This window comes from Phyllostomus discolor, chromosome 3, assembly GCF_004126475.2.
Source record: "Phyllostomus discolor isolate MPI-MPIP mPhyDis1 chromosome 3, mPhyDis1.pri.v3, whole genome shotgun sequence".
Lineage (NCBI taxonomy): Eukaryota > Metazoa > Chordata > Mammalia > Chiroptera > Phyllostomidae > Phyllostomus > Phyllostomus discolor.
In genome coordinates this window covers 124,097,014-124,122,135 of record NC_040905.2, presented here as the reverse complement: position 1 = coordinate 124,122,135, position 25,122 = coordinate 124,097,014, and the positions used below count along the sequence as shown (strand labels likewise).

Genomic DNA, 25,122 nt, shown 5'->3' with positions numbered 1-25,122 from the left:
ATGGGTTCCCTGGCTGGTGTTGGAACAGGCATTGTGGGGCTGAGTTATGGGCCATTTAAGGCTTCTTGCCTGTCTAGGGGAATCCAGTATCTTCCACTGCCCAGTCTTCATGGGCAAATGTGGGAGCAGCTGTCACGTTAGGACTCCAGATTGAGGCCACAGTTTTCCCAGGCCGACCCTACCAGGCACCAACTTGTTATAAGGTATGTGATGTGACTTTTTATAGTACGGGAAAGAAGGGTCTACTGGACCAGATAGAATTAGCAAGTAGTAAGAAAAAAAGAAAGTACTATAGATTATATAAGGTTAGATAGTAAATCTGAAGATTGTCAGTCCAGGGCTGTTATGCTGCCTCGTGATATAAGATTATGCTGCCCTAGGCCTCCTTTATTGTGGTTCTGCCTTCCTTAGCACATGGCTTCCTCATGTTTGAACATAGTTGCTTGAACTCCAGCCGTCACACATTCATTCCAGCTAGCAGGAAGGAGGGAGAGCGGAAGGATACATTTTTTCCCTTCTTTTAAAAATCCTTCCCTAAAGTTGGAAAGTGTCCTTCTGCTCATATCCCCTTGGCCAGATTTGGTCATGTGGTCACACTTAACTGCAAAGGACTCTGGGAAGTATAGACCATATTCTAAGTGGCCATGTGCTTAACCCAAGACCAGTGGTCCTGTTATTAAGAAAGAGAGAACGGCTGCTCTCTCTTTCTTAGCAGGTGCTGCCAGAGCTGTGTTGAGCAAATTTATGACAACTGAAAAGCCATAAAACAGATCCTGCTCACTCAGTTCTGGAATACATATCAAGTGTCTTCTGAGTATGAAGCACCATGCCAGGCAGGGTTATAGCTGCTTGCCTGTAGCTGCTTTGTTTCCCAGGGCTGAAGAGAATGTCAGGTCTATAGCAGACGTGGCCATGGACCAGGTTTCTGGTGATAATTCCCCTGTGAACTGACTGCCATGGAACCCCACTTGCCTACTCAGCTCCCTTCACAAATGGGGGGTGTTGATGACATGAATTAATTTGGTCAAGGTCACCAGCAGTCTAGGCTCCTAACACTGTGCTACATTGCCTGGAGGTCTGCAGGCTGAAGCTGTGGCCCCCTCCTCTGGCATCATCTCAGCCCCAGAGGCCAGTGGCCTGGCTGGGCCTGCTGGCAGCTCTGGGCTCCACACTGTCTTGGTCAGCAGGGATTTTGGCCAAGGGCTGACCAGGGCTGAGTAGCACTGGGGCTGGGGAGGGAGGGAAGATTCGGCCATAAGCCAGAGAAAGTTTTGGTGACAAGCAGGATCAGGGGCTCGCCATTGGATCCAGGAAGTGACTGTACCTTGCACCAAGGGTAAGGTCAGTGATTGTCCAACTGAGTCAAGGAATCAGTATGGCTGATGCATTGAGGTAAAAGAATAAAAAGTAAGAACAGCAAAAAAAGAAATTCAATAGATCAGGAAGTGGCAAAGCTGAGCACTATTTCCTAAGATTTCAGTTTACATTTCATGGGTGTGTATTGGATTAGGATATAAATGTGCATTGCACTAGGATTCCCCACTGTGGTATCAAGAAAGTGCCCATCCTCAGATCTAGAAGACTGCCTGTCAATGGAGAGAGCTGTTAAGAATAACTAGAGCCCTGACTGGTGTGGCTCAGTGGGGCCTCGTCCTGTAAACAATAAAGTCAACAGTTTGATTCCCAGTCAGGGCACAGGCCTGGGCTGCAGGACAGGTCCCCAGTTGGGGGCTCACAAGAGGCAACTGATCAATGTTTGTATCACACAATGATGTTTTTCTCTCTCTCTTTCTCCCTCCCTTCCCTCTCTCTAAAAAATAAATAAATAAAATCTCAAAAAAAAAATAGTGGGAATTATTGCCTTGATCTAAAATTTAAAAAAATATTTTACTTATTGCCCTGAGTGGCGTGGCTCAGTTGATTGGGCACCAACTCTTGAAGCAAAAGGTTGCTGTTGGATTACCAGTTAGGGCACATGGGGTTTGTGGGTTCTTTCCTGAGTCCCCTCTCTCTAAAAATAAACAGTCTTTAAAAATATGTTTTACATATTTATTATTTTATATTACAGGCAATCAAGTTTTGTAAGAAATTAGAAATGTACAAAAAGTTAGAAAGTTCCCTCCAGCCCCACAGTCCACCCTAGTGCTGGTGAGTGTCAGTGGGCCCTGCAGGGAGGTTTTACTGCTTCTACAAACACCCTTTCCTTTTAGCACAAAGAGGGTTACCTTAACGTGCCTGCTCTTCTACAACCTGCTTTCTAATTAACAGTTTTTCTTGACTATCTTTTTCTTAAACTTTAGCTTTATTGAAATTTATTTATAAATCTTACTATCCACTGATGTAAAGCATACAGTGCTTTTAGTATATTCACAGAGTCATGCAACCAACATAAAGTCAGTTTTACAACATTTTTCCACCACGGGGTGGAATGGGTTTCCAAAGAAACCCATTAGTTTAGTACATTGTTCCCCATTCCTCCCCGGCCCCCAACCCGAGGCAACCATTTATGTGCTTCTGGTCTCTGTAGATTTATTTGCCTGTTTTATACATTTCACATAAACAGAATCATTCAATATGTGGTCTTTTGCAGCTGTCTTCCTTCACTTAGCATGATGTTTTAAAGTTTCATCATGTATCAGTACTTCATTTCTTTTTGTGGTTGTATCCATTATATGGGTAGACCACATTTGTTTAATTATTCATCAGTTGATGGATATTTGGGTTGTTTCCCTTTCTGGCTGTTATAAATAATGCTGTTCTGAACATGCATACATGTTTTGTGTAGACATATTTTCATTTCTTTTGAGTATATACCTAGAAGTGGAATTGCTGGATCATTGTATGTTTAACTTATTGAGGAAATACTAGACTGTTTTTCCAATTGGCTGCACCATTTTCTGTTCCTATCAACAGTGTGTGAGGGTTTCAATTTATCCACATCTTTGCCAACAATTGTTACTTTCCATTTTTTAAAACTATATCCATCCTAGTGGCTTTGATTTATATATCCCTAATGGCTAATGGTGTTGAGCATCATTTGATGTGCTTTTTGGCCATGTGTGTATCTTTTTTAGAGAAATGTCTATTCAAGTCCTTTGCCCATTTTTATTTGGGTTGTCTTTTTGTTATTAAGTTATAGGAGTTTTTTATGTAATCCCTTATCAGATATATGATGACCAAAATTTTCTCCCATTCTATGAGTTGTCTCTCCCATTCTATGAGTTGTCTCTTCACTCTATGAGTTGTGCTGCATTGCCTGCAGACCTCCAGGCAATGTAGCACAGTGTTAGGAGCCTAGACTGCTGGTGACCTTGACCAAATTAATTCATGTCATCAATACCCCCCGTACTTGGAACCATAGAAGTTTTTAATTTTGATGTCCAATTCATCTATTCTTTTGTAGTTTTGGTTTTGGTGTTCAAAGAAGTCTTTACCTAACCCAAGGTCACAAAGATTTTCTTCTAAGAGAGTTTTAGGCCTTATATTGAAGTCTTTGATTCATTTGAGTTAATTTTTGTGTGTAGAGTAAGGAAGGGCTTCAACTTCATTCTTTTTCAGTGTGTATCCAGCACCATTTGTTGAAAAGATTATTCTTTCCCCATTGAATGGTCTTTGTAAGCTTGCCACAAATGTGAGGCTTCATTTCTGGGTTCTCAGTCCCATTCCATTGATGTATGTGTCTGCTCTTATGCCTGTCCCAGTTGTTTTGATGGCTGTAGGTCACTTTTGAATTCAGGAAGTGTGACTCCTCCAACTTTGTTTTTCTTTTTTCAAAAAAAATTGTTTTGGCTATTCTGGGTCCCTTGAATTTCCTTGTGAATTTTAGAACCTGTTTGTCAGTTTCTACAAAGTTGCCAGCTGGAATTTTTCATAGTGATTGGATTGAACCTATAGATCAATTTGGAGAGTATTGTCATTGTAACAATATTAAATCTTCTGATGTATGAACATAGGATGTCTTTCCATTTACTTATGTCCTCTTTAAATTCTTTGACAAGTTTTGTTTTTCATGCACTTCTATTGTTAAATTCATTCCCAATTATTTTATTCTTATTGATGCTATTATAGGTGGAACTGTTTTCTTAATTTCATTTTTTGGATTATTCATTGCTAGTGTATAGAAATAATACTGATTTTTGTATCCTACAATCTTCCTGAACTCTTTTTGACTATCTTGCATGTCTGTGTATCCAGAACTCCCATGGTAACAGTCGCACAGCCTCTCATGGTACAGAAGAGGCCTCCATGGATGAGCATTGTGGGCTGTTACTGAGAACACTCTGGGGGCCACTCATTCATTCTGGGGATGTGATTTGAATCCCTACACTGCCAGGCACTGTTTGAGACACTGGGACATACACAATAAAAGTAAATGAGATGATTTCAGCTTGGGCTGTGTACTAGAGGAGTGACTGAGTATGCATTTGAGAGGGGTTCTCTTAATAATTTTTTATTTTTCAAGTACAGTTGACATTCAGTGTCACATTAGTTTCAGGTATACAGCATAGTGATTAGACTTTTTCTTTCTTTTTTTTTTTTTTTTTTTTTTTTTAGAGAGAGAGAGGGAAGGGAAGAAGAAAGAGAGAGAGAGAGAAACATTAATGTGCGGTTGATGGGGGTCATGGCCTGCAACCCAGGCATGTACCCTGACTGGGAATCGAACCTGCGACATTTTGGTTTGCAGCCCACGCTCAATCCACTGAGCTATGCCAGCCAGGGTGATTAGACATTTACATAACTTACAAAGTGAACCCCTTGATAAGTCTAATACCTGGCATCATATGTAACTATTACAATGTTATTGACTATATTCCCCATGACTGTTTTGTAACTGCTAATCTGTACATCTTAATCCTTTCCCCCTTTTCATCCAGCCCCCCAACCCCTCTCCTTCTGGCAATCATCAGTTTGTCTTCTGTATCTATGAATCTGTTTCTGTTTTGTTTATTTTGTTCTATAGATTCCACATATGTGAAGTCATATGGCATTTGTCTTTGTCTGACTTATTTCACATAGTGTAATACCGTCTAGGTCCATCCATGTTGTTACAGATGGCAAGCCTTCATTATTTTTTATGGCTTGGTAATATTCCATTGTATATACATACCACCACTTTTTTATCCACTTGTCTATTGACTGGTACTTGGGTTGTTTCCATATCTTGGCTATATTGTAAATAACATTGCAGTGGACATAAATATGCATATATCTTTTTGAATCATTGTTTTGAGTTTTTTCAGATAAATACCCAGAAGCGGGATTCATGGATTATATGGCAGGGGGGTTTTATTTTTATTTTTATTTTTTTTAACCACTGGAGCCATACAAATTTTACTGATGCAGTAGAACACCAAATATTCAGAGTTATCTCTTACCCTCACCCATCTGCTTGTGCTTTACCAAGGCCTCCAAAGTATTAGCCATCCTTTTTACTCATCTAGCCAGATAACCATGACATTATCTATCTAGTGGCCCCATGTTACATCCCTCAAGATGTCCTTCCAGTTTAGACCTCTTTGGGCCAGGTTGCAGCCCTCTGGCTGCCACTCTGATCATGCTGTTGATTATAATCATTGTGCCCACTTGGCTTCGGATGGTTGTGTATTATCACCTGCTTCTCTTGTTTCAGATTCTAATCGTTGCCTTTACTCTCTGTGATCCCTGACCTGTCACAGCATCTTTTCCTGTCAGTTCTGGCCACAGAGAGCAACCACCACTAAACTTCTTAGTGATGTTGATGTTCCTTTTTTATAGCACATTACTTATTAGTTTGGTAGACAGTGTCTCCTTCATGCCATCATGTGGAGCAGTTTAGGATAGCTGGAACCCTTCAAAGGATTGACATCCTTTTACTTGCATTTCATCATGTGGCCAGAAGGGACCCTGATGTTGCCTTAGATATGACCAGCACTGTTGAAGAAATGTGTTCCAAATACCCTCCACAAGGGCTTCCAGTGAGCAAGTTTTGTCCTCCCACTTGAATTCTCTGTTGTAGAAGCTGCTAGATGAGTTGATTCTGGCAATCAAGATGGCTCTGGGGAGCTGGTGGCTGGCCATTTGTCCTTTTTCTATTATTGTTCTGTCCCAAGACTGTTCTTTTTACCTTCCTAATGTGTTTCTTAAGTTTCTGAGCCATGATGGTTATTGCCCAGGCTTCATGAATTTTGCTACAGGAAGGTGTTGTTCAAAGTTGATAACATTAAGTCCTTTAGAGTTAGTTGAGACCACTGTGAAGCAAATGCTGAGATGAAGTTTGTAGTGTGATAGGTTTCTTGAGGGTAATGCCTTTTTCCCAGAAGAGGATGCAAAATTATTTGATGAAGTTCATTCTTCTCCTTTGATACCCCGTAACTTAAATACTGTGGTATGTGATTGACTGTATTTGGACACACTGGCTCTGAGCTCCAGTACTGGGGCAGCAGCTCAAAAGGCGCCAGGGCACATAGGGCAGAACTGAATTGTCTGTCATCAGTGTAGGAGCTGGGGGCGGGGGCGAGTGGAGGCAGCTTTCTCCTAGACAGAAGTGCTGGCAGAGTCTGTTATCAAGGTAGTTCTATTTTAATTTTTTGATGAATGAGAGGGTTCTTTGAATTGAGGAATCAGAGCAGATTTCTCTAGAAATGTGACTTTTGACCTGGGATCTAGATGAGAGGAAGAACTCAATGTTAGAAGATTAGGAAGGGTGTTCCTGGCACAAGGTACAGCAGTATAAAGGCCTGAGGGGGAATGGGTTCCTCAAGTTCACAGAACAGGAAGAAAGCCAGTGTGCCTGGGGGATACCACAGCCTGAGGGGAGGTGGTTAGAGCCAGTTAATTCTGGCCTTGGGACCTTAAAAGGCATTGGGATTTATCAGGAATGTGAAGAGAAGCTGAGGGAGGTTGTTAAGCAGGAGAATCACTTGATCTAAATGTCCTAAAAATCACTCTAGTTGTTTAAAGAAGCATTTAGTTTCCCTGCCTTGGTTTAAGCACTGAGTTCTTGGATGTGGGAATTACCTGGGTGATGGGTTTGTACTTTTAAAATGTCCCTACATGCTGCCTGCCAAGTGCCTCCCCAAAAGATAGCTGTAGTTTTCAGTCTGAGGGTGCTGGTTCTTGTCATCACCAGTGGCATTCAGGTGAGGTGTCAGTGAGCCAGCCCCTCCCCCCATAGGACCCAGCACCCATCTCTTGCTTCCCCTTTTCAGGGCCCGCTCCACAGCATTTTCCCAGGAACTCTGGCTGTACCACCCACCCCTGGGGCACAACAGGCACGGTGGGAGCATGGCAGATGAAGACCTCATCTTCCCCCTGGAAGGCATTGATGGCGGACAGACCCCTGGGGCCAGCCAGGAGGTGGACTCTGAGCCAGACAGTGACGAAGATGAAGGTTACTTCATCTGCCCCATCACTGATGACCCCAGGGCACACCAGAATGGCAACTCCAAGGTTAATAACTACTACAGCAACCTAACAAAAAGTGAGCAGTATGGCTTCAGGCATCTCCAGTGAGCTCCTTCAATTTTAAGTGAGTAGACCATGTCCCCCGTCTGCCCCAGCCTGGTCACCTACCATACAGGTGGGCAATTGGGGTCTCTGGTTAGGTCTTTCCTGTGTTTCCAGACTTTGGGCAGACCTGTAAATTCTGGGTCTGGGTATATGCCTGTGAAGCTGATTGTTGGTTTAGAGCAAGTTCATTACTGTCAACCAGTGTTTAGCTGCTCAGGATGCACTTCTGGGTTGTGAAAACCTTGACTAACTTTTTAAGAAAATAGAAGAGAATGGAAGAGACTAGAAAATATTGGAAGGCACTACAAATTATAAGATCTTATTTTTTGGAACGTATGTATACACATTTGCATACATCAATGTGGTGATCAGCTTAGCTTCTCCTGATATACCACTTATTACATATTTTTATTTCACCTGATGTCTGCATGTGTGGTTCTGGGGATGGGATGTGAAATGTAGTCATTTGTGTTGGTTGCAGTCAAAAAAGCCACTGCTTATGTTTGGGCATCCCTTTTCTGGATTGAGGAAAAGGGCACTTGTTTTGTTAGGGATTTGTGTTCATATCATGGCAAAGCTTGTATAAAAGAGAGGAAGAAGGGGGATGTTAAAATTCTAAATGCAATACTGTTGTCCTTATTTAATTTGATCCTCACAAATAGGTAAAATGTCTAGCTGGCAAAATGCCTGTTACCATTTAGGGACTTGAAATTATAATTTTTTTTTCTAACTTCAGTATTAATCTGTTTTTAGAAAATAGTTCTAGTTTTTGGACAGTGGGATATATTTTTGCAGGGCCAGAATTCCAGTTTGAATCCCTCGGGGGCAGGCAGCTCTAGAAAAAGTCCTGTGGATCTCCTCTAAGGTTAGGATGCTACTAAAGTGTCAGGCTGTGGCTTGACCTACTTGCCTATTGAGTGGAGGCTTCTGAAACAGATTGAACCCCATGGGAAGAGCAGGAGAGCTGTATGACCTCCTGTCTGTTCATTTTAGGTCAGGAAGGCTCAAGGACATGTGGATCTCTGTGTTGTCCCAGAGGGGGGCTGGAGGGGCTCCTGAAACAGAAACCAGCTCATACCAGTTTAAGGGAAAAGGGGAATTTTTGTAAAAGTCCAGGAGTATTTCTTGGGACCCAGGGATAGAAGGGCTGTTTGGTTTTCAAGGGACAGATCCAGGACCCAGAAAGCAGTAGTACTATCTCTGTCTTATCTCGTCGCTCAATCTCTCTGCCTATTCTTTATTCTTCTCTGCCCTTCAGTCTATACAGTGGGAAAATGGACCCCTCAAAAGCCCATGATCCTCTCATTCCAGATGGAGCTACATGCAAAGACACATTTGACCTTCTTTGTCCCAATTCCATGAATGGAATCTGCTTCACCTAGCTTGGGTCAGGCATTCTCCATCTCTTATCCAGTCAGTTCCAGCCAGGACATGGGATAAGGGAAGGGGGGGGTCACAGAAGAGGGGCTGTTTCCAGGGCAGGAGGATCCTGGTGGCCTCCTGGAGGGCAGACCCAGGAGGGGTTCCACCCCCAGCTGCCTGTTCTCAAGAACTGGAGTCTGGTTGGGGCCTTTGGGCAAACATTGGGTGGGTCCCCAGTTAAAGGGTCTCAGATGCAGAGGGACACAGTCTCTGAACACAGAAACACAGTATGGTAAAGATTTAAAGGAAATAGACTGAGTGATCCAGATGAAGAGGTTTGGCTTTAGGATGTGAGCTTCATGATAGAGGACCTATGCTGGTTCATTGCTTATCCCAGTGCCATCGAGCAATGCTGTGCACACGGTAAGTGCTCTGTTTGGGATCAGTGAGGTGATGGTTGAATGCTGTGAGCTCACTTCAGTGTGGGGGCTATGTTTCAAAAGGACAGAGAGAAGATATGATAGTACTTACATAAAACATAAACCCCTGTGGGCCATTTCACAGTTCTTATTAAAATAAAAATATTTATAGCTCAAATGGCAATTCCATCTCCAAGATTCATCCTCAGCCAAAATGTTCCCACCTGGGTGCTGTTGGCCATTTGAGAGGGACAGCTCTTACTGGATATTCAGCATGCCTTACCCCAGCCCATAAAATGCCCCATTTCCCCCCATTTGTTATGATAACCCAAAATATTCTCCATAGTATATTGCAAAGCCCCATGGGGGGGGAGGGTACCGCTCTCTACTGAGAGCCAATAGAGAAATGTTTGCACAGTGCTCAGATTTAAATATTCAAAGATGTGCTTTGTTTCTATTGTTTGTAATGAAGAAAAAAATATAAATGGCTCAAAGGTCCATCTTGAGGAGCCTATTTATAGACTATGGTTCAAACAGAAGGCTCTATTTACATTAGAACAGAGATGACCTTTCTATGTGATTTGACTTGAATATCAGGCCAAGATATATAAATATTTTATAGGAGAAAGAAATCTGTGACAAAGTCCTTGGCAGAGTGCTGGTCCATAATACCATCTGTTTTGATTTTCATGTGCTGTTTTGTTTATACATGCTGATAAGTAAAAAAGCAAGTGGAAATATAAAATGATCCCACTTTTATCAAAAAACATGTCTATATAATATATTAGTATTTTCATGGCAAAAACTTACAGAAATTTGCATCCAACAGTCAACAGTGATTCTCTCTGAGGGAGACAGTGCAGTTAAGGGGACTTTGATGATCTACATTATATATATTTTTTTTACTTTTTAAAAAGATTTCATGTATTTTTGACTTCTGGCCAAGATGGAGGCATAGGTAGATATGCTTTGCTTCCTTGCACAACCAAAAGACGGACAACAGCAAATTTAAAAACAAAAAAACACCAGAACTTCTAGAAAATTGAACTGTCTGGAAGTCTGACAACCAAGGAGTTAAAGAAAACATTCATCTAGACCAGTAGGAGGGGCAGAGATGGGCAGCTGGGGTAGAGGGGATGTGAGGCAAGGTGACAGACTGGGTGGGCAAGGTGGTACCTGGCAGACTGAGCAGTCATGCATTAGCATACAGATAAACCAGAAGGAAACACTGGGGAGTGAGACAGACCATGCAACCCAGGGTTCCAATACAGGGAAATAAAGCCTCAGAACCTCTGACTGTGAAAACCTGTGAGAATTGCAGCAGCAGGAGAAACTCCCAGCCTCACAGGAGAGTTTGTTGGAGAGACCCACAGCATCCTAGAACATACACAAGCCCACACAGCTGGGAATCAGCCCCAGAACAGCCAAATTCACTTGTGGGTAGCAGAGAAAACGACTGAAAGTGGGGCAAGAACCAAGCAAGTGGCATTGTTCCCTCTCTGACCCCACCCCCATATACAGCATCACAATGCAGTGACCTGGGATGTCCCACCTTGGCAAATATCTAAGATTTTGCCCCTTACTACATAACAGGCAGACCCAGACAAAGAAATATGGCCCAAATGAAAGAACAGATCAAAGATCCAGAAAAAGAACTAAGCTATAGGAGATAGTCAACCTATCAGATGCAGAGTTCAAAACACTGTTGATCAGGATGCTCACAGAAATGATTGACTATAGACACAAAATAGAGGAATAAGTGAAGGCTATGCAAAGTGAAATAAAGCAAAATATACAGGTAACCAACAGTGAAGGGAAAGAAAACTGGGACTCAAATCAATGGTTTGGAGCAGAAGGAAGAAATAAACATTCCACCAGAACAGAATGAAGAAACAAGAATTCAAAAAAATGAGGAGAGGCTTAGGAACCTCTGGGACAACTTCAAACATTCTAACATTTGAATCATAGGGGTGAGGAGGAGAAGAGGAAGAGCAAGAAATTGAAAACTTATTTGGAAAAAATAATAAAGGAAAACTTCCCCAATGTGGTGAAGGAAATAGACTTCCAGGAAGTCCAGGAAGCTCAGACAGTCCCAAAGAAGTTGGACCCAAGGAGGAGCACACCAAGACACATCCTAATTACATTACCCAAGATTAAAGATAAGGAGAGACTCTTAGAAGCTGCAAGAGAAAAGGAGACTGTTACCTACATAGTAGTTCCCATAAGACCATCAGCTGATTTCTCAAAAGAAACCTTTCGGGAAAGAAGAAACTGGAGAGAAATATTCAAAACTATGAAAGGCAAGGACCTTCATCCAAGATTACTCTATCTAGCAAAGCTTTCATTTAGAATGGAAGGGCAGATAAAGTGCTTCCCAGATAAGGTCAAGTTAAAGGAGTTCATCATCACCAAGCCCTTATTATATGAAATGTTAAAGGGACTTATCTAAGAAAAAGAAGATGATTAAAAATATGAACAGTAAAATGACAACATACTTACAACTATCAACAAGTGAACCTAAAAAACAAAAACAAACTAAGGAATTAATGAGAACAGGAACAGAATCTCAGAAATGGAGATCACATGGAGGGTTATCAGTGGGGAATGGGTAGGGGGAGAATGGGGGAAAAGGTACAGAGACTACGAAGCATAAATGGTAGGTACAAAATAGACAGAGGGAGGTTAAGAATAGTATAGGAAATGGAGAAGTCAAAGAACTTATATGTATGACCTATGGACATGAACTAATGGTGGGAATGCTGGTAGAAGGTGGGGTACAGGGCAGAATGGAATAAAAGGGAGGAAAATGGGGGACAACTGTAATAGTATAATCAATAAAACATACTTACAAATAAATAAAAGGTTTTATTAACTTTTTTAGAGAGTGGGAAAGGGAGGGAGAAAGAGAGAGGGGGAGAGAAACATCGATCAGTTGCCTCTTTATTTTTAAAAGATTTTATTTATTTATTTTTAGAGAGAGGGGAAGGGAAGGAGACAAAGAGGAAGGGAAATATTGTGTGGTTGCTTGTCACACACCCCCTACTGGGGATCTGGCCCATAATCCAGGCATGTGCCCCAACTGGGAATTGAACCAGCGACCCTTCAGTTTTCAGGCCGATGCTCAATCCACTGAGCCACACCAGCCAGAGAGATCAGTTGCCTCTTGTGCACTCCCCAAGTGGGGACCAAACCTGCAACCCAGGCACGTGCCCTGACTGGGAATTGAACCAATGACCTTTCTGTCCTCAAAGTACACCCAGCCCACTGAACCACACCAGTCAGGATTTATTGATTGATTTTTGTATATGCCCTTATCAGAGATCAAATCCACACCCTTGTCATATCAGGATGATGCTCCAACCAACTGAGCCATCAGACTGGGCCAACAGAGATAGTCTTGGGTAAGGGGCAACTTGCTCCTTTCTCTCCTCTCCTCATTTCTGTTTTCCAGAATAAGCATATCTGTGTTTTACATTTTTTAACAGAGTGGGAAATTGTTTTTTAAAACATGTTTTCTAGGCCTGAAAATACCCCGGGGATCACTCCACAGCAGCACCACAGATCTCTTTTTTAAGGTGGATTAAATTGTATTCTGTCACCTGAGGTACATGGACATTAATTCAGGCAGCCCTCTTGAGCTTTTGTTTCCTTTCTTCCCCCTGTCATAATCAGTGCTATAATAAATGTGCTTCTATGCTGTGGACACCGGCCTGCAGGGTCTGCGGCATTATGGATGAGATACAAGACAACTTCACATGGACTACTGAGTCCTGTGGAGGAAAAGGAACAGCACAGCAACCCTCTCAAGGGGAGGGTGCCTTGGAGCAGCCTGGCCACTCTCTCTAGGGAAGAGCATGCCAATCCTTCCCTTCACAGGTTTTTATTGGAATCAATTTGCACAGGAATACAGGTAAAGTTCATTAATCATTGTCAGGCAGTAAGGATCAAACAATAGATAGCATGCAAAGAACTCTGAGGGCCTGAGTCAGGGTCTAATAGCTAAAGGGCTACAAAACTTTGGGGAACAAACTCATTTCCTGCTTGGACCTTTATCATTTAATTGAGAGCATTCTTAGTGAAGCAGGTTTCACAGGAGTTTATGTATTCTTTCTCAGGCCTGATTACCCTGGGAGCCTGTCCTTTCCAGTACAGGGCTACACTGCCCTCTATCATTGTTTCAGGATTAAGTCAGGCAGAGGAAGCAAGGCAGCCAAGAGATTAGGAGACTTTTCGCAGGCAGAATGAGGACTCAGGCTTTGTCAAAGTCGAAGGATGAGGGTCCATCATCTCCTTTCTCCATAGCCCCCCAAGCCCTTCCCTGGGGCCTCCACGTGATCATGCCTGTCTTAGGTTGTTCCCCCCTTGGGGAATCTTACCCGTCATTGGCTAATGGATCAAGCATTGGGGGCCAGTTATGGAAAAAGAAGCAGAAGCTGTGCTCCTGCCAGGGAGATAAGCTTTGTCTCCTTAGTGGCTTATGGTCCGAAGGTCGCTCACTCAGCCTTAGCCATGGGGGGGTTACAGCTCCTGAAATCAGGCTGGGCAGCTCTGAACACTTCTACAGATATCTAAGCAAACTTTAAAAAGCTTAAATTTTATAATATGTAAATATTATATGAACAAGATAAAAATAATTAGAACTATAAAAATGATATACTGTACATTGAAAAGCCTCTCAGCTCTGATCTGTTCCCTGGGGACTGTCTTTCTTTGCAAGGACAAACTGATACCAGCCAGAACTTTCCTAGCAGGTGCTGTGCTACTCATGTGTACACGTGTTACTCATACCAGTTTATTTAACCTGCATGGCAAACCTTGATGATTAGCATTTGACAGATAGTAAGCCTGAGCCTCTGAATTTAACTACCTGGTGCTCTTCACAACTGCAGTGTATAGTCTTGCATATTCTGTCCTTATTTTTTTAATGGCTAAATATCATGCCATTGTCTGGAAGCAGCATAATATATGTAGCCAGTCCTCATGGATGGTCATTTCCAGTTTCTTGATAGTAAAAACAGAGCTTTCGTAGTATCCCTGTGTATATGTTTTTGTGCCCATGCAGGTGTTGGTGGCTGGCCAAAAACCTCCAGAGTTGGAAGGGCTGAAGCAAATGTTTGTGGGTTTAGAACTTGGCTGGGCATTGCTAGTTACCCTACAAAGTTGTTGCACTAGCATCTGATGGCCCCACAAGATACATGGGCACCCCTGATTCCCATACCCTGTTAACAGACTAGGTGATGACACTGATTGTTTCAGCCATGCAGCTCAGGGCTTAGTCAAGGACAGCTATCCCCCAGAATGACATGGAGGGAGCCAGGGTCTGATGACTCACTGAGGAGAGAGGCATCTCTCCCTACCTGAGCCCTGGGAGGCCATACCTGGCAGCACTCGGCTTCTGTACCTGCCCAGTGAGTGACCACAGGATGCTCTGTGCACAGCCAGAGGCAGTGTCCAGTTCTGTGCTCTACCTGCAGCTCTGGGAATGCATACTCCGAAAGGGAAGCTTAGGCATCCTTGGTCCCAAAAAGCTTTGGACTCTCAGCAAGATAAGGGCCTGCTGGGCAGATGAAGGAAAAAGAGTGATACTGGCATTGGACGGGGCCACCTGGTGACCTGGGCTCCGGACAACAGTAGGCAGAGGAGATTCAAGTCAGGCTGTAGGGGACTCATCTTTCCAAAGTATGTGCTTGTGCTAAAATGCCCACATCCTTTGTGGAAATGTTGGGACATAAGGGTCTACCTTTTATTTTATTTTGTAAATTTTTTAGCATCTTTAATGAAATAGAATTCACATGCCATACAATTTACCCATTTAAAATGTATGATTCAATGGATTTTGGTGTACTCATAAAATGATGCATCCACATCACCACAATCAATTTTAGCCCATTTCCATTACCCTAAAAAGAAACCCCATACCTTTTAGCCATCACCCCCAGTGTTCTCATCCCCCACCCCCCAGCAACCACTAATCTACTTTCAGTCTCTGTGTTCACCTTTTCTGGACATTTCATACAAATAAGATTGTATAATAACATGGCCTTTTGTGTCTGGCTGCTTTCACTCAGCATAATGTTTTCCACATTCACACATGTGACTGTCAGTACTCCTTCTTTTTTATTGCCAAATATTACTCCATTGTATGAATAGACCTCATTTTGTTAATCCATTCATTAGCTGATGCACATTTGGGTTGTTTCTGCCTTTTGGCTATTATGAATAGTGCTACACAAATCTTGGTGTGGACATGCTTTTATTTCTTTTGAATAGATAGATACTCAAGAATTGCTGGGTTATGTGGTCAAATTCTACATTTAAATCTAGTTCCTTTTGTGAAAGAGCAGGCAACTGGGCTCTACAAGTTTGGGTGTGAGTCCTGGGTCTGCATGTCTGTAGGCAAGTCACCTCCCTACTCTCTGAGCCTCTGGTACCTCATCAGGGGACTGGGAACTGTCCTGCCTGCCTGTCTGCCCCTAACAAGGTTGCCAGGATCCTGTTGGGGAGGGGCTCCCAGGAGGCCAGGGCATCATGCCTTCCTATTGCTGTTGCTTTGTTGTTATTGTCTCCAGCCTTCCCATCATATCCTCTCTAGCCATGTCTCTGAATCTCACTAGTTGAGGAACGATCTGGTGCTGCCACTGTTTTCAACAAAGATTTCTTCAGGTTTTTCAGTTTTGTTTCTTTTACAGTTATTTGTTTTATTGATTATAGAAGTAATTTGTCTTCCTTGCAGAAAACAATGAAGGTACAGATAAAATTGCTATTAAGGTCTTAGTGTATATTTCAGACTTTTCTATATTTCAGTATAAATACAGACACAAATCCATAACTAGGGCATTTATGACAATAGGACCATGTTCTCTATGCTCTAGTCTAGTTACTGGTTTTTTTCTGGGCAATCAAGGTAGTGCATGTTTTCACACATCAGTAAATGTGGATCTAATTCATCATATTTTTAATGGCTTCATGGATGCCCTTTGTATGGATATACCCCATTTCTTTAAGCGTTTCCTCTTGTGGGATACTTAGACAGTTTCCATTTTTTTGCTGCTATATTTAATGCTGTTTTTCTTGGACATTGCACGAAACCTCTTAAGTGCACATGGCCCAGAGTGGGGCAGCCACACAGCATTGTTGGCCTCATCCCATCCCAGAGCATGACTCTGCATTCTCACTTCATCTCCCTTCTTTTATTTGTCCTTGGGCGTGGTTTATTGTCGGCCAGGAGGGGCAGGGTGGGCCGACACAGAGCCATAGCTCCTAAAGCCTATAGAAGTGATGATGGAAAAAACATATTTTATAACATCCACTTGGTGAATGGAGCAGTTGATGTGTGGGGAAGACCTCTGGGAGTCACTGGTGCCTCCTTTTGTAAGATCCGGAGGCCTTGGTTGCTGTGATAGTGATAAAAACAGTGATATAAAAATAGCAGCCATTGCATTTTATATGCCAAAGAAATTGCAGACACATTACTCACATGTCCAACCTCACTTCTGGCATATCCCAGGAAATTTATTTTTATTACTGCTATTACATTTTTATTTTGTGCTCTCTGGCTTTGAAGAACCAAATCCTTCTTGTTCTCTAGGCAAGGTTACATTTTCCTTTTTATGAAACTGCCTAGACTCCCATTCTGTGTAAGGTTCATTAGCCCCTTCAACAGCTGAGTTTTAAGATGTTTAGAACTAGAGAATGTTAGAGCTGGCAGGGCCTTGAGAATCATCTACCCCAGTGAATTTTATGCATGTAAATGATTCTCATAGTTAAAAAAAAATGCAAACAGTGCAGATAAAACTCAAGTCTCCTTGAGCAACTTCGCATCCTCTCCTGTTTCTGGAGAGAAGTATTGTATCCATTAGGTGTAAGTCACTTTTCAGACCTCTTTTAATGCTTTTGTGTATAACTATACTTTTATGTATTTATCTACAGACTCACACACACCTTAGAAATCTATGCTAGTGATTTGGGGGTTTCTGCTACAATTAAATGGGGTCATATTGTTTGCATTATGTAGCGACTTGCTTTTTTCCCTAAACCATAAGTCTTAGAGAGTTCTCATGTATATGCCTTGATCTTTTTAATGACTGCATACAAGTACAGTCATGTGTGGCTTAATAGCAGGGCACATTCTGAGAAACATGTCATTAGGTGATTTCATCATCATATGAATATCAGAGTCCACACCCGGATGGTACAGCCTGCTACACACCTCAGCTGTGTGGTAGAGCTGAGTGCTCCCAGGCTGCAAACCTATACAGCATGTTATGTCCTTAATACTGTAGATGGTACCCCTTTAGGGTAGTCATCAGGAAGGGAGCCTGTAGGCCTGGAAGTGGCTCTGGGTGAGTCAGTGAGTGAGTGGTGAGTCAATGTGAAGGCCTGGGGCATTACTGTGCACTACTGTAGACCTTGTAAACACTGTACACTTAGGCTACACTAAATTTATAAAGTAACACGAGGTTAAATCAAGCACAAGAGAATATAATGCAATGAAAAGATGCAGTAAATACATGATGTACTTTTTTATAAATAGAAAGACTGCACTGTAAAATAACAATAAAGTGTAGTATAGTAAGTCCATACATGAGCAATGTAGTCATTTATGATCATTATCAAGCACTACGACATTATAACTGCTACAACGTCACTTAGCGATAGGAATTTTCAGCTCCATTATAATCTTAAGGAATCACAGCCATTGACTGAAACATCATTATGCATCAAGTGTATGAAATCATCTCCCTGTGGTCAGGTAGGTTGTTTGCAGTGTCCAACCGTGATATAGCATTATAAGTGCTGAGCATCTTTGGGCCAGCTCACCTGGATATACCTGGGTAGGTGATCAGAATGGCTAGGTCACATATTATTGAGGAAGGCTCATAGACAATGGTGGCAGTACTTGCTCCCACTGCCTTCACAGTGTCTGACAGTACTCACTTCCCAGGCCTCCATAAACACCTGTTTTTCCTAACCTGATGGGTAAAATAGTACACCTGTGATTTCAGCTCAGCAGGGGTTATTTACCTGTAGTAAGTACCGTGACCTCAGCTTTGGGAGCAGGAAAAAAGTTGGCCCCTAGTAGTCACAACATTCTTCATTGTTGTTTATAAACAAGAAAGTATATGTTCCCATAGCTAATCAGCAGTGGATGGGACCAGAGTCAAGGGAACCAAATCTGAGTACGGGACTTTTTATACTGTGCTCTTAAAAAACATCAATTGGATTAAACCCTTCTGTTGTCAATAAGGTATGTCTCTTTTTCTGGGTTTTGGGAACAAGTTTGATGCTGAAAAATAACACTCTAATTCTAAAATACTTTTTTCTTGATTGCTTTTTGGTTGGTGACTCAGCCTCCAGTCAGGAGGTAATTTCTGTTGGTACTTGTTATTGAGTGTGGGGACCCTGCTTTGGTGTCTTATGGAGCATTTGAGTCAGTGGTTGAGAGGGATGCAGTTGGAAAGCTGTGTGCCGCAGGCACAGGAACAAGCTCCTGGACAGGCAGGGTCAGATGACCGACCCTGTCACTCACAGCAGCTGGAGTACAGGAGAGGACTGGCACTTTTGTAAAGTACAGAAATTCAGAAACTCCCTTAGTGTAAACATGTCAGCTACAAGGTTATTTATAACAGGGAAAAGCCAGTGACAAACTTCAAAGTCTACCTGTAGCAAATTGTAGGCAAATGGTTAAGTCAATAATGATAAACCCATACTGTAGATTATTATGCCAACTAAGCACCTTGTAAATTCACAGTGTCATGTTTGTGTTAAAAAATTTAAGTAATTTGTGTACTGCCTGTTGGAGTGTAACTGAGGAAATTTTTTTCTGGAAGAAAACTCCAAACATGTACATTTTAAGCGTGATCCAGCAATTATGCTTCTAAGAGGTTTGTCCTAGTGAGACCTTGCACAAGTACAGAAAGGTTTACCCATGAGGCTGTTCACTTCGGCAGTGTTTGTACTAGGAAGTATTGGAGAGGATCCAATTATCCATGAACTGAGGGAAAAACACCTCAAGGTACATTTATACAATTATGTATCTTACAACCATGGAGGGAAATGAGATCAATCCAGCCTGTCTGTCCATGACATGGAAAGATGTTCAAGGTGCTGTGTTAAGTCAGATGCAGGCAGAGCATGCGCGCCGTCTCAGGGCTCTCAGACTCACGTGCGTGTGAGTTCAGAAGAGAAAACTTGCAGGGTATCTACACCAACTGTCAGCTGCAGTTTGCAGAGGAATGGGGGTTAGAAAGGACTTTCACTTTCTAATTCAGTTCTGTAGTGCTTGCAGTGTTTTACAAAGATGCATAGATCACACATGTGGAATCATGGAAAAACTCAAGATTACTAAATAAAAGTACCAAGTCACATTGACCCATGCTCCTGAAAGGCTAGAAATTATAGTGACACTGCGATTCCAGTCTTATAGAAAATTCATGTAAAGGACCTGGGAAGAACTAATTAGTCTGAACCACTGATGATAGTTGCTCTGGGTAGATGGCCCATGGAGGGTTTGAATTTTCTCGATCTTCTGTATTTTCCAAGTGTTTTCCCCTTTTTGTGTTTTTTTTCTTAAGTGTTTTTTTTATTAAATGTGAATTAGCTTTCAAATTGGAAGAAAAAAACTATTAACTTTACTTTTGGACTTTGGAAAGGTTAGAAAGCTCCAGCAAAGAGTGCTGGGCAGTGTGTGCATGTGTGTATGTGTCTCTCTGTATTTCTTAGAAGGCACAGCTCCTGCCCTGTCTCTGAGCAGGATCCCAGTGACAGGGCCCAGGCAAGGGCATGAGTGGTATGCTGTCCTGTTTGGACTGAGTCTGTGGGAGGCAGGACTCCTGTTTAACTGTTCTGGATGGCTGAGGGATTACTGTATGGGGGTTGGGGGGAGGTAGTGAGAAGGTCTGGCGTCAGGGTGGGCCTGCCATGCCCAGTGTCTAGCACAACATCCAGCCTCCTCCTATGCGTGGCTCAGGACTGTGGCAGGGACCCTGGAAGGGAATTGTGGTTTCTCTGATTCTGGGGTACCGCAGGGCAAAGGTTCAGGTTCTTCAGGAAAGGAGGAAGAGGCTCACCCAGTGTGGGTGTCAGGAGTGCTTGTTTGGTGGGGACAGGGAGGGATTCCACTTTTTGATTATATAAAAGCAATTAAATTAGGTTTTTAAAAACAAAAAACAGGGTTGTTTTGAGACTTGGGGTTGTTTTGACCATGAGACTTGAGAATCAGAATTCTCTTTTTCATAATGTGCCTTGGTCATCTTTCCAAGTAGCTCCAAAAGAGCCCTGGTTCTCAACAGTTTTGAAAGTTTTGGAGGATGTTATTAGTCATCACAACTGTGACAGGGGTTGGGGAGGGCACTGTAGGCATTGGATTTTCCATGTCCTTAGGACATTGGCACTGTCACAGAAACCTGTTTATAGTTATCTGAGCCCAGAATTTAGTGCTCTGTTAGTGTAAAGGCAACCTATTTTTGTATGGTTTTTAAAAAAGATTTTGTTTATTTTTTAGAGAGAAGGGAAGGGAGGGAGAAAGAGGAGGGGAGAAACATTGATGTGTAAGAGAATCATCGATTGATCAGCTGCCTTTCATGCATCCCCCAGCCAGGGACCTGTTCCACAACCCAGGCATCAGCCCTGACAAGGAATTGAACCAGCGACCTTTCAGCTCACAGGCCGGCGGCACTCAACACACTGAGCCACATAAGCCAGGGCTTTTGTATGATTTTGATACACTCTGAGTTTAGAAGGTCATGTATCTCCGAATTTCATTTAGGGCAGTAAATGGGGTGCATTTATAATTTAGATAACACTTTTAAGTTCACTTTTACACAGTCACAACAATGACGCCTCTCAGGTATATGTTTACACACTTGTGTTTGTTTTTCTATAGGACACATTCCTAGATTTAGAACTCTGAGTGAAAATAAAGAAATGTATTTTTCATTTTCTTACATTGCCAGATTACCTCTTAGAGGAAGTTAATACCCATGGACAGCGTGTCAGTGCACTTGTTTCCCCACACCCTGGCCAGCACTCACTATTAGCTGTCGTGAAAATGTTTGCCAGTCTGAACAGTGGGGATGGGGGATGGTATCTCATTTTCATTCTCAATTTTTTTAAATTATATTTTATTGAGCCATGGCTGGCATAGCTCAGTGGATTGAGCACAGGCTGTGAACCAGGCATCACAGGTTCGATTCCCAGTTAGGGCACATGCCTAGGTTGCAGGCCATGGCCCCCAGCAACCACACATTGATGTTTCTCTCTCTGTTTCTCCTTCCCTTCCCTTTCTAAAAAAATAAAATAAATAAGACCTTTAAAAAAAGCCATTTACAATTATAAAAAATTATATTTTATTGATTATGCTATTACAATTGTCCTGATTTTTTTTCCCTTGTGCTCCCCTGCACCCAGCAGTCCCCACTCCCTCAGGCAACCCTCACACCATTGTTCATGTCAATGAGTCATATGTATAAGTTCTTTGGCTACTCAGTTTCCTATACTGTACTTTACATCCACATGGCTATTCTGTAACTATCTATTTGTAATTCTCAATCCCCTTACCTCTCCACCCATTCCCCCACAACCTCCTCCCATCTGGCAACTATCAAAAAACTCTCCATATCCATGATTCTGTCTCTGTTGTTCTTGTTTGATTAGTTTGTTTTTTAGATTTAGTCGTTGATATATATATATTTTTTGTCATTTTATTGTTCATAGTTTTGATTACCTTCGTTTTCTTATATAAGTCCCTTTAACATGTCATATAATAATGGTTTGGTAATGGTAAACTACTTTAGTTTTTTCTTGTCTGGGAAGTTCTTTATCTGCCCTTCAATTCTAAATGATATCTTTGCTGGGTAGAACAATCTTGGCTGTAGGTCCTTGCTTTTCATGACTTTGAATATTTCTTGCCAATCCCTTCTAGCCTGCAAAGTTTCTACTGAGAAATCAGCTGACAGTCTTATGGAAATTCCCCTGTAGGTAACTAACTGCTTTTCTCTTGCTGCTTTTAAGATTCCCTCATTATCCTTAACCTTCAGTATTTAAATTATGATGTGTTTTGGAGTGGGCCTCTTTGCGTCCATCTTGTTTGGAACTCTCTGTGCTTCCTGTACTTTTATATCTATTTCCTTCACCAAATTAGGGAAGTTTTCTTCCATTCTTATTCTTTCTCTTCTTCTTCTGGCATCCCTATGAGGTAAATGTTATACCTCTTGAAGTTGTCCCAGAGGCTGCTTATACTATGCTCATTTTTTTAAATTCTTTTTTCTCTTCTTTTTCTGATTGGTTGTTTTTTGCTTTCTTATGTTCCAGATCATTGATTTGATTCTCAGCTTCATCCACACTACTGTTGTTCTCCTGTAAATTATTCTTTATTTCAATTAGTATATCCTTCATTTCTGACTGGACCCTTTTTATTCTGTTGAGGCCCTCACTAAATTTCTTGAGCATCCTTATAATCGGTGTTTTGAATTCTGCATCCGATAGATTGCTTATCTCCATTTTGTTTAGTTCTTTTTCTGGAGTTTTGATCTTTTCTTTCATTTGGGACATGTTTCTTTGTCTCTTCATTTTAGCAGCCTTTCTGTGTTTGTTTCTAGGTATTAGGTGGAGCTGCTTTGACTCCCTGTCTTGATAGCGTGGCCTAACATAGTAGGTGTTCTATAGAATCCAGACCACAGCCACGTTGTCCCGCCCCTGGTCTGACATGCCCTTTGCCTTCTGCAGGAAGCTTGGAAGCATGCAATTGAGAAGGCCAAGCACATACCTGACCCCTGGGCTGAGTTCCACCTGGAGGACATTATCACTGAATGTGCTACACGTCACAGGTCAGCAGCTTGTCTGGGGTTGCTGTAGGGCCCCAGGGCTCAGGAGTCCTTGGAGGTCTGGGTCCTGCTTCCTCTCCTTACAATAAGTGAGGCCTGAGTGCTCTTGGTTATCAAGGAGAATGGAATAATAATAATATCAGCCAATATTTGAGTGTGTATGCTTCATACACTCAACATGAGACAAGCATACACTCAATGAGACAGCCTATGCACTGTCTCATTTAATCCTCACCATGGTCCTGTAAGGTATGTATGTGATAGGCTAGGCTGAGCTGTGCTGCAGTAACAAAGACCCCCAGGGCTTAATGCAACAAAGGTGTGTTTCTCGCTCAGATGAAGGTGAATGGGAACTGAGCAGTTCTTCAGGGTGACTTCCATCCTGTGACTCCATCATTTTAGCATGAGACCCTAACTAGTGCTATTGGAGGGAAGAGCCTGAAGGACAGCACACCAGTTTTTCAGTGCCTTGGCCCCAAGAACATTCGCAAACATAGTTGGGAGTATCTAGATTTCCTGTTTTTACAGCGTTTCAGAAAGATGAATAAAAAACAAAACAAAATAAATGCCACCACTAATGTAATAAGAATGATGAAGACAGTGGTGATGAGGGACCTTATTTATTCAATCTTCCATGTGCCAGGCACTGTTTTAAGCATTCTGTATGTATTTCATCATTAAGAAAAGCCTAGATAGGAATCATGTCAAGCATTTATCCCTTTTGAGGATCTGATGAAGTCCATCTCAGAAAGTTGCACACATATATCTAATTTTGCTCATAATGTTAAAGGACTCATGGACCTGTCCTTAGCCCACCCCAGTCCCATGACTCTGTAGACCCCTCCAGCTCTGAATGATCCAAGCCAGTCCTCTCAGGGAAAGAGGGGTTTGCCAAGGATCACCAGGTAGTTATTGGGTGGGCCAAAAAGTCCATATGGTTTTTTCCATAAAATAAAGGACACATTTTTCATTTCCACCAATAACTTTATTGATTTGGATATTATGAGTATGTTGGCTGTCTCCCTTGTGGTATAACATTGATTGTCCTCAATCAATGTCCCGATTTTGCTATCAACTTCGACTGGTCTACCCGACCTTGGAGCATCATCTAGTGAGAAATCTCCAGCATCAAACTTCTCAAACCACTTTTGATATGTTCGATCAGTCACAGAACCTTTTCCATGCACTGCACAAATCTTTTTTTGAGTTTCAGTTGCATTTTTATCTTTCTTTTAAAAAAAAATTTTATGTATTTATTTTTTTAGAGAGGGGGGAAAGAAGGAAGAAAGAGAGGGAAAGAAACATTAGTGTGTGGTTGTCTTTCCCATGCCCCTGACCAGGGACCTGGCCCTCAGCCCAGGCAGGTGCCCTGACTGGGAATTGAACCAGCAACCCTTCGATTAGCAGATCAGTACTCAATCCACTGAGCCACACCAGCCAGGGCACACTTTTTCCTTTCTTGAAATAATAAAGCATAATATGCTGAAAATGTTGCTTATTTTCTTCCATCATCAGTATTAAAATGGCTACACAAAAATTCACCAATTTGGTTGAGGTTTTTTTTTAAGATTTTATTCAATTTTATAGACAGAGGGGAAGAGAGGAAGAAAAAGAGAGAAACATCAATGCGTGGCCACCTCCCATGCACCCCTCACTGGGCACCTGGCCCACAACACGGGCATGTGCCCTGACTGGGAATTGAACCAGCGACCCTTTGGTTCACACGCTGGCACTTAATCCACCGAGCCACACAAGCCAGGGCATAAGTTTTTTTTTTTGTTTTTTTAAATGTACACTGATATGACAGCTGTCACAATACAATCTAACAAAATTGTTTGGAATGAAGTTAAAGACAACTAAGCACTACTAAGGCCATTGTATGGAAAAAACCAAACGAACTTTTTGGTCAACCCAATAATAAGCTAACCTTTTGACTCAGTCCAGCACCGTCAAAGTAGTCAGAACTCAGTTTCAAATGCAGTAGCAGAAACTGAATACACAGTGGCTTAAGGATAGAGGGGAATGTTTTG

At 42.1% G+C, this 25,122-nt stretch overlaps 1 protein-coding gene across 1 annotated transcript in view; it reads left to right on the top strand.

Moving 5' to 3' along the window:
- Positions 1-25,122, top strand: part of EEF2K (eukaryotic elongation factor 2 kinase) — a 68,129-nt gene that overhangs the window by 9,865 nt on the left and 33,142 nt on the right. The window contains 3 exon segments of the mRNA XM_036021391.1: positions 7,188-7,474; positions 7,477-7,506; positions 22,993-23,095. Of these exon segments, the coding sequence (XP_035877284.1) occupies positions 7,264-7,474; positions 7,477-7,506; positions 22,993-23,095 (344 nt within the window). The 5' untranslated portion in view covers positions 7,188-7,263.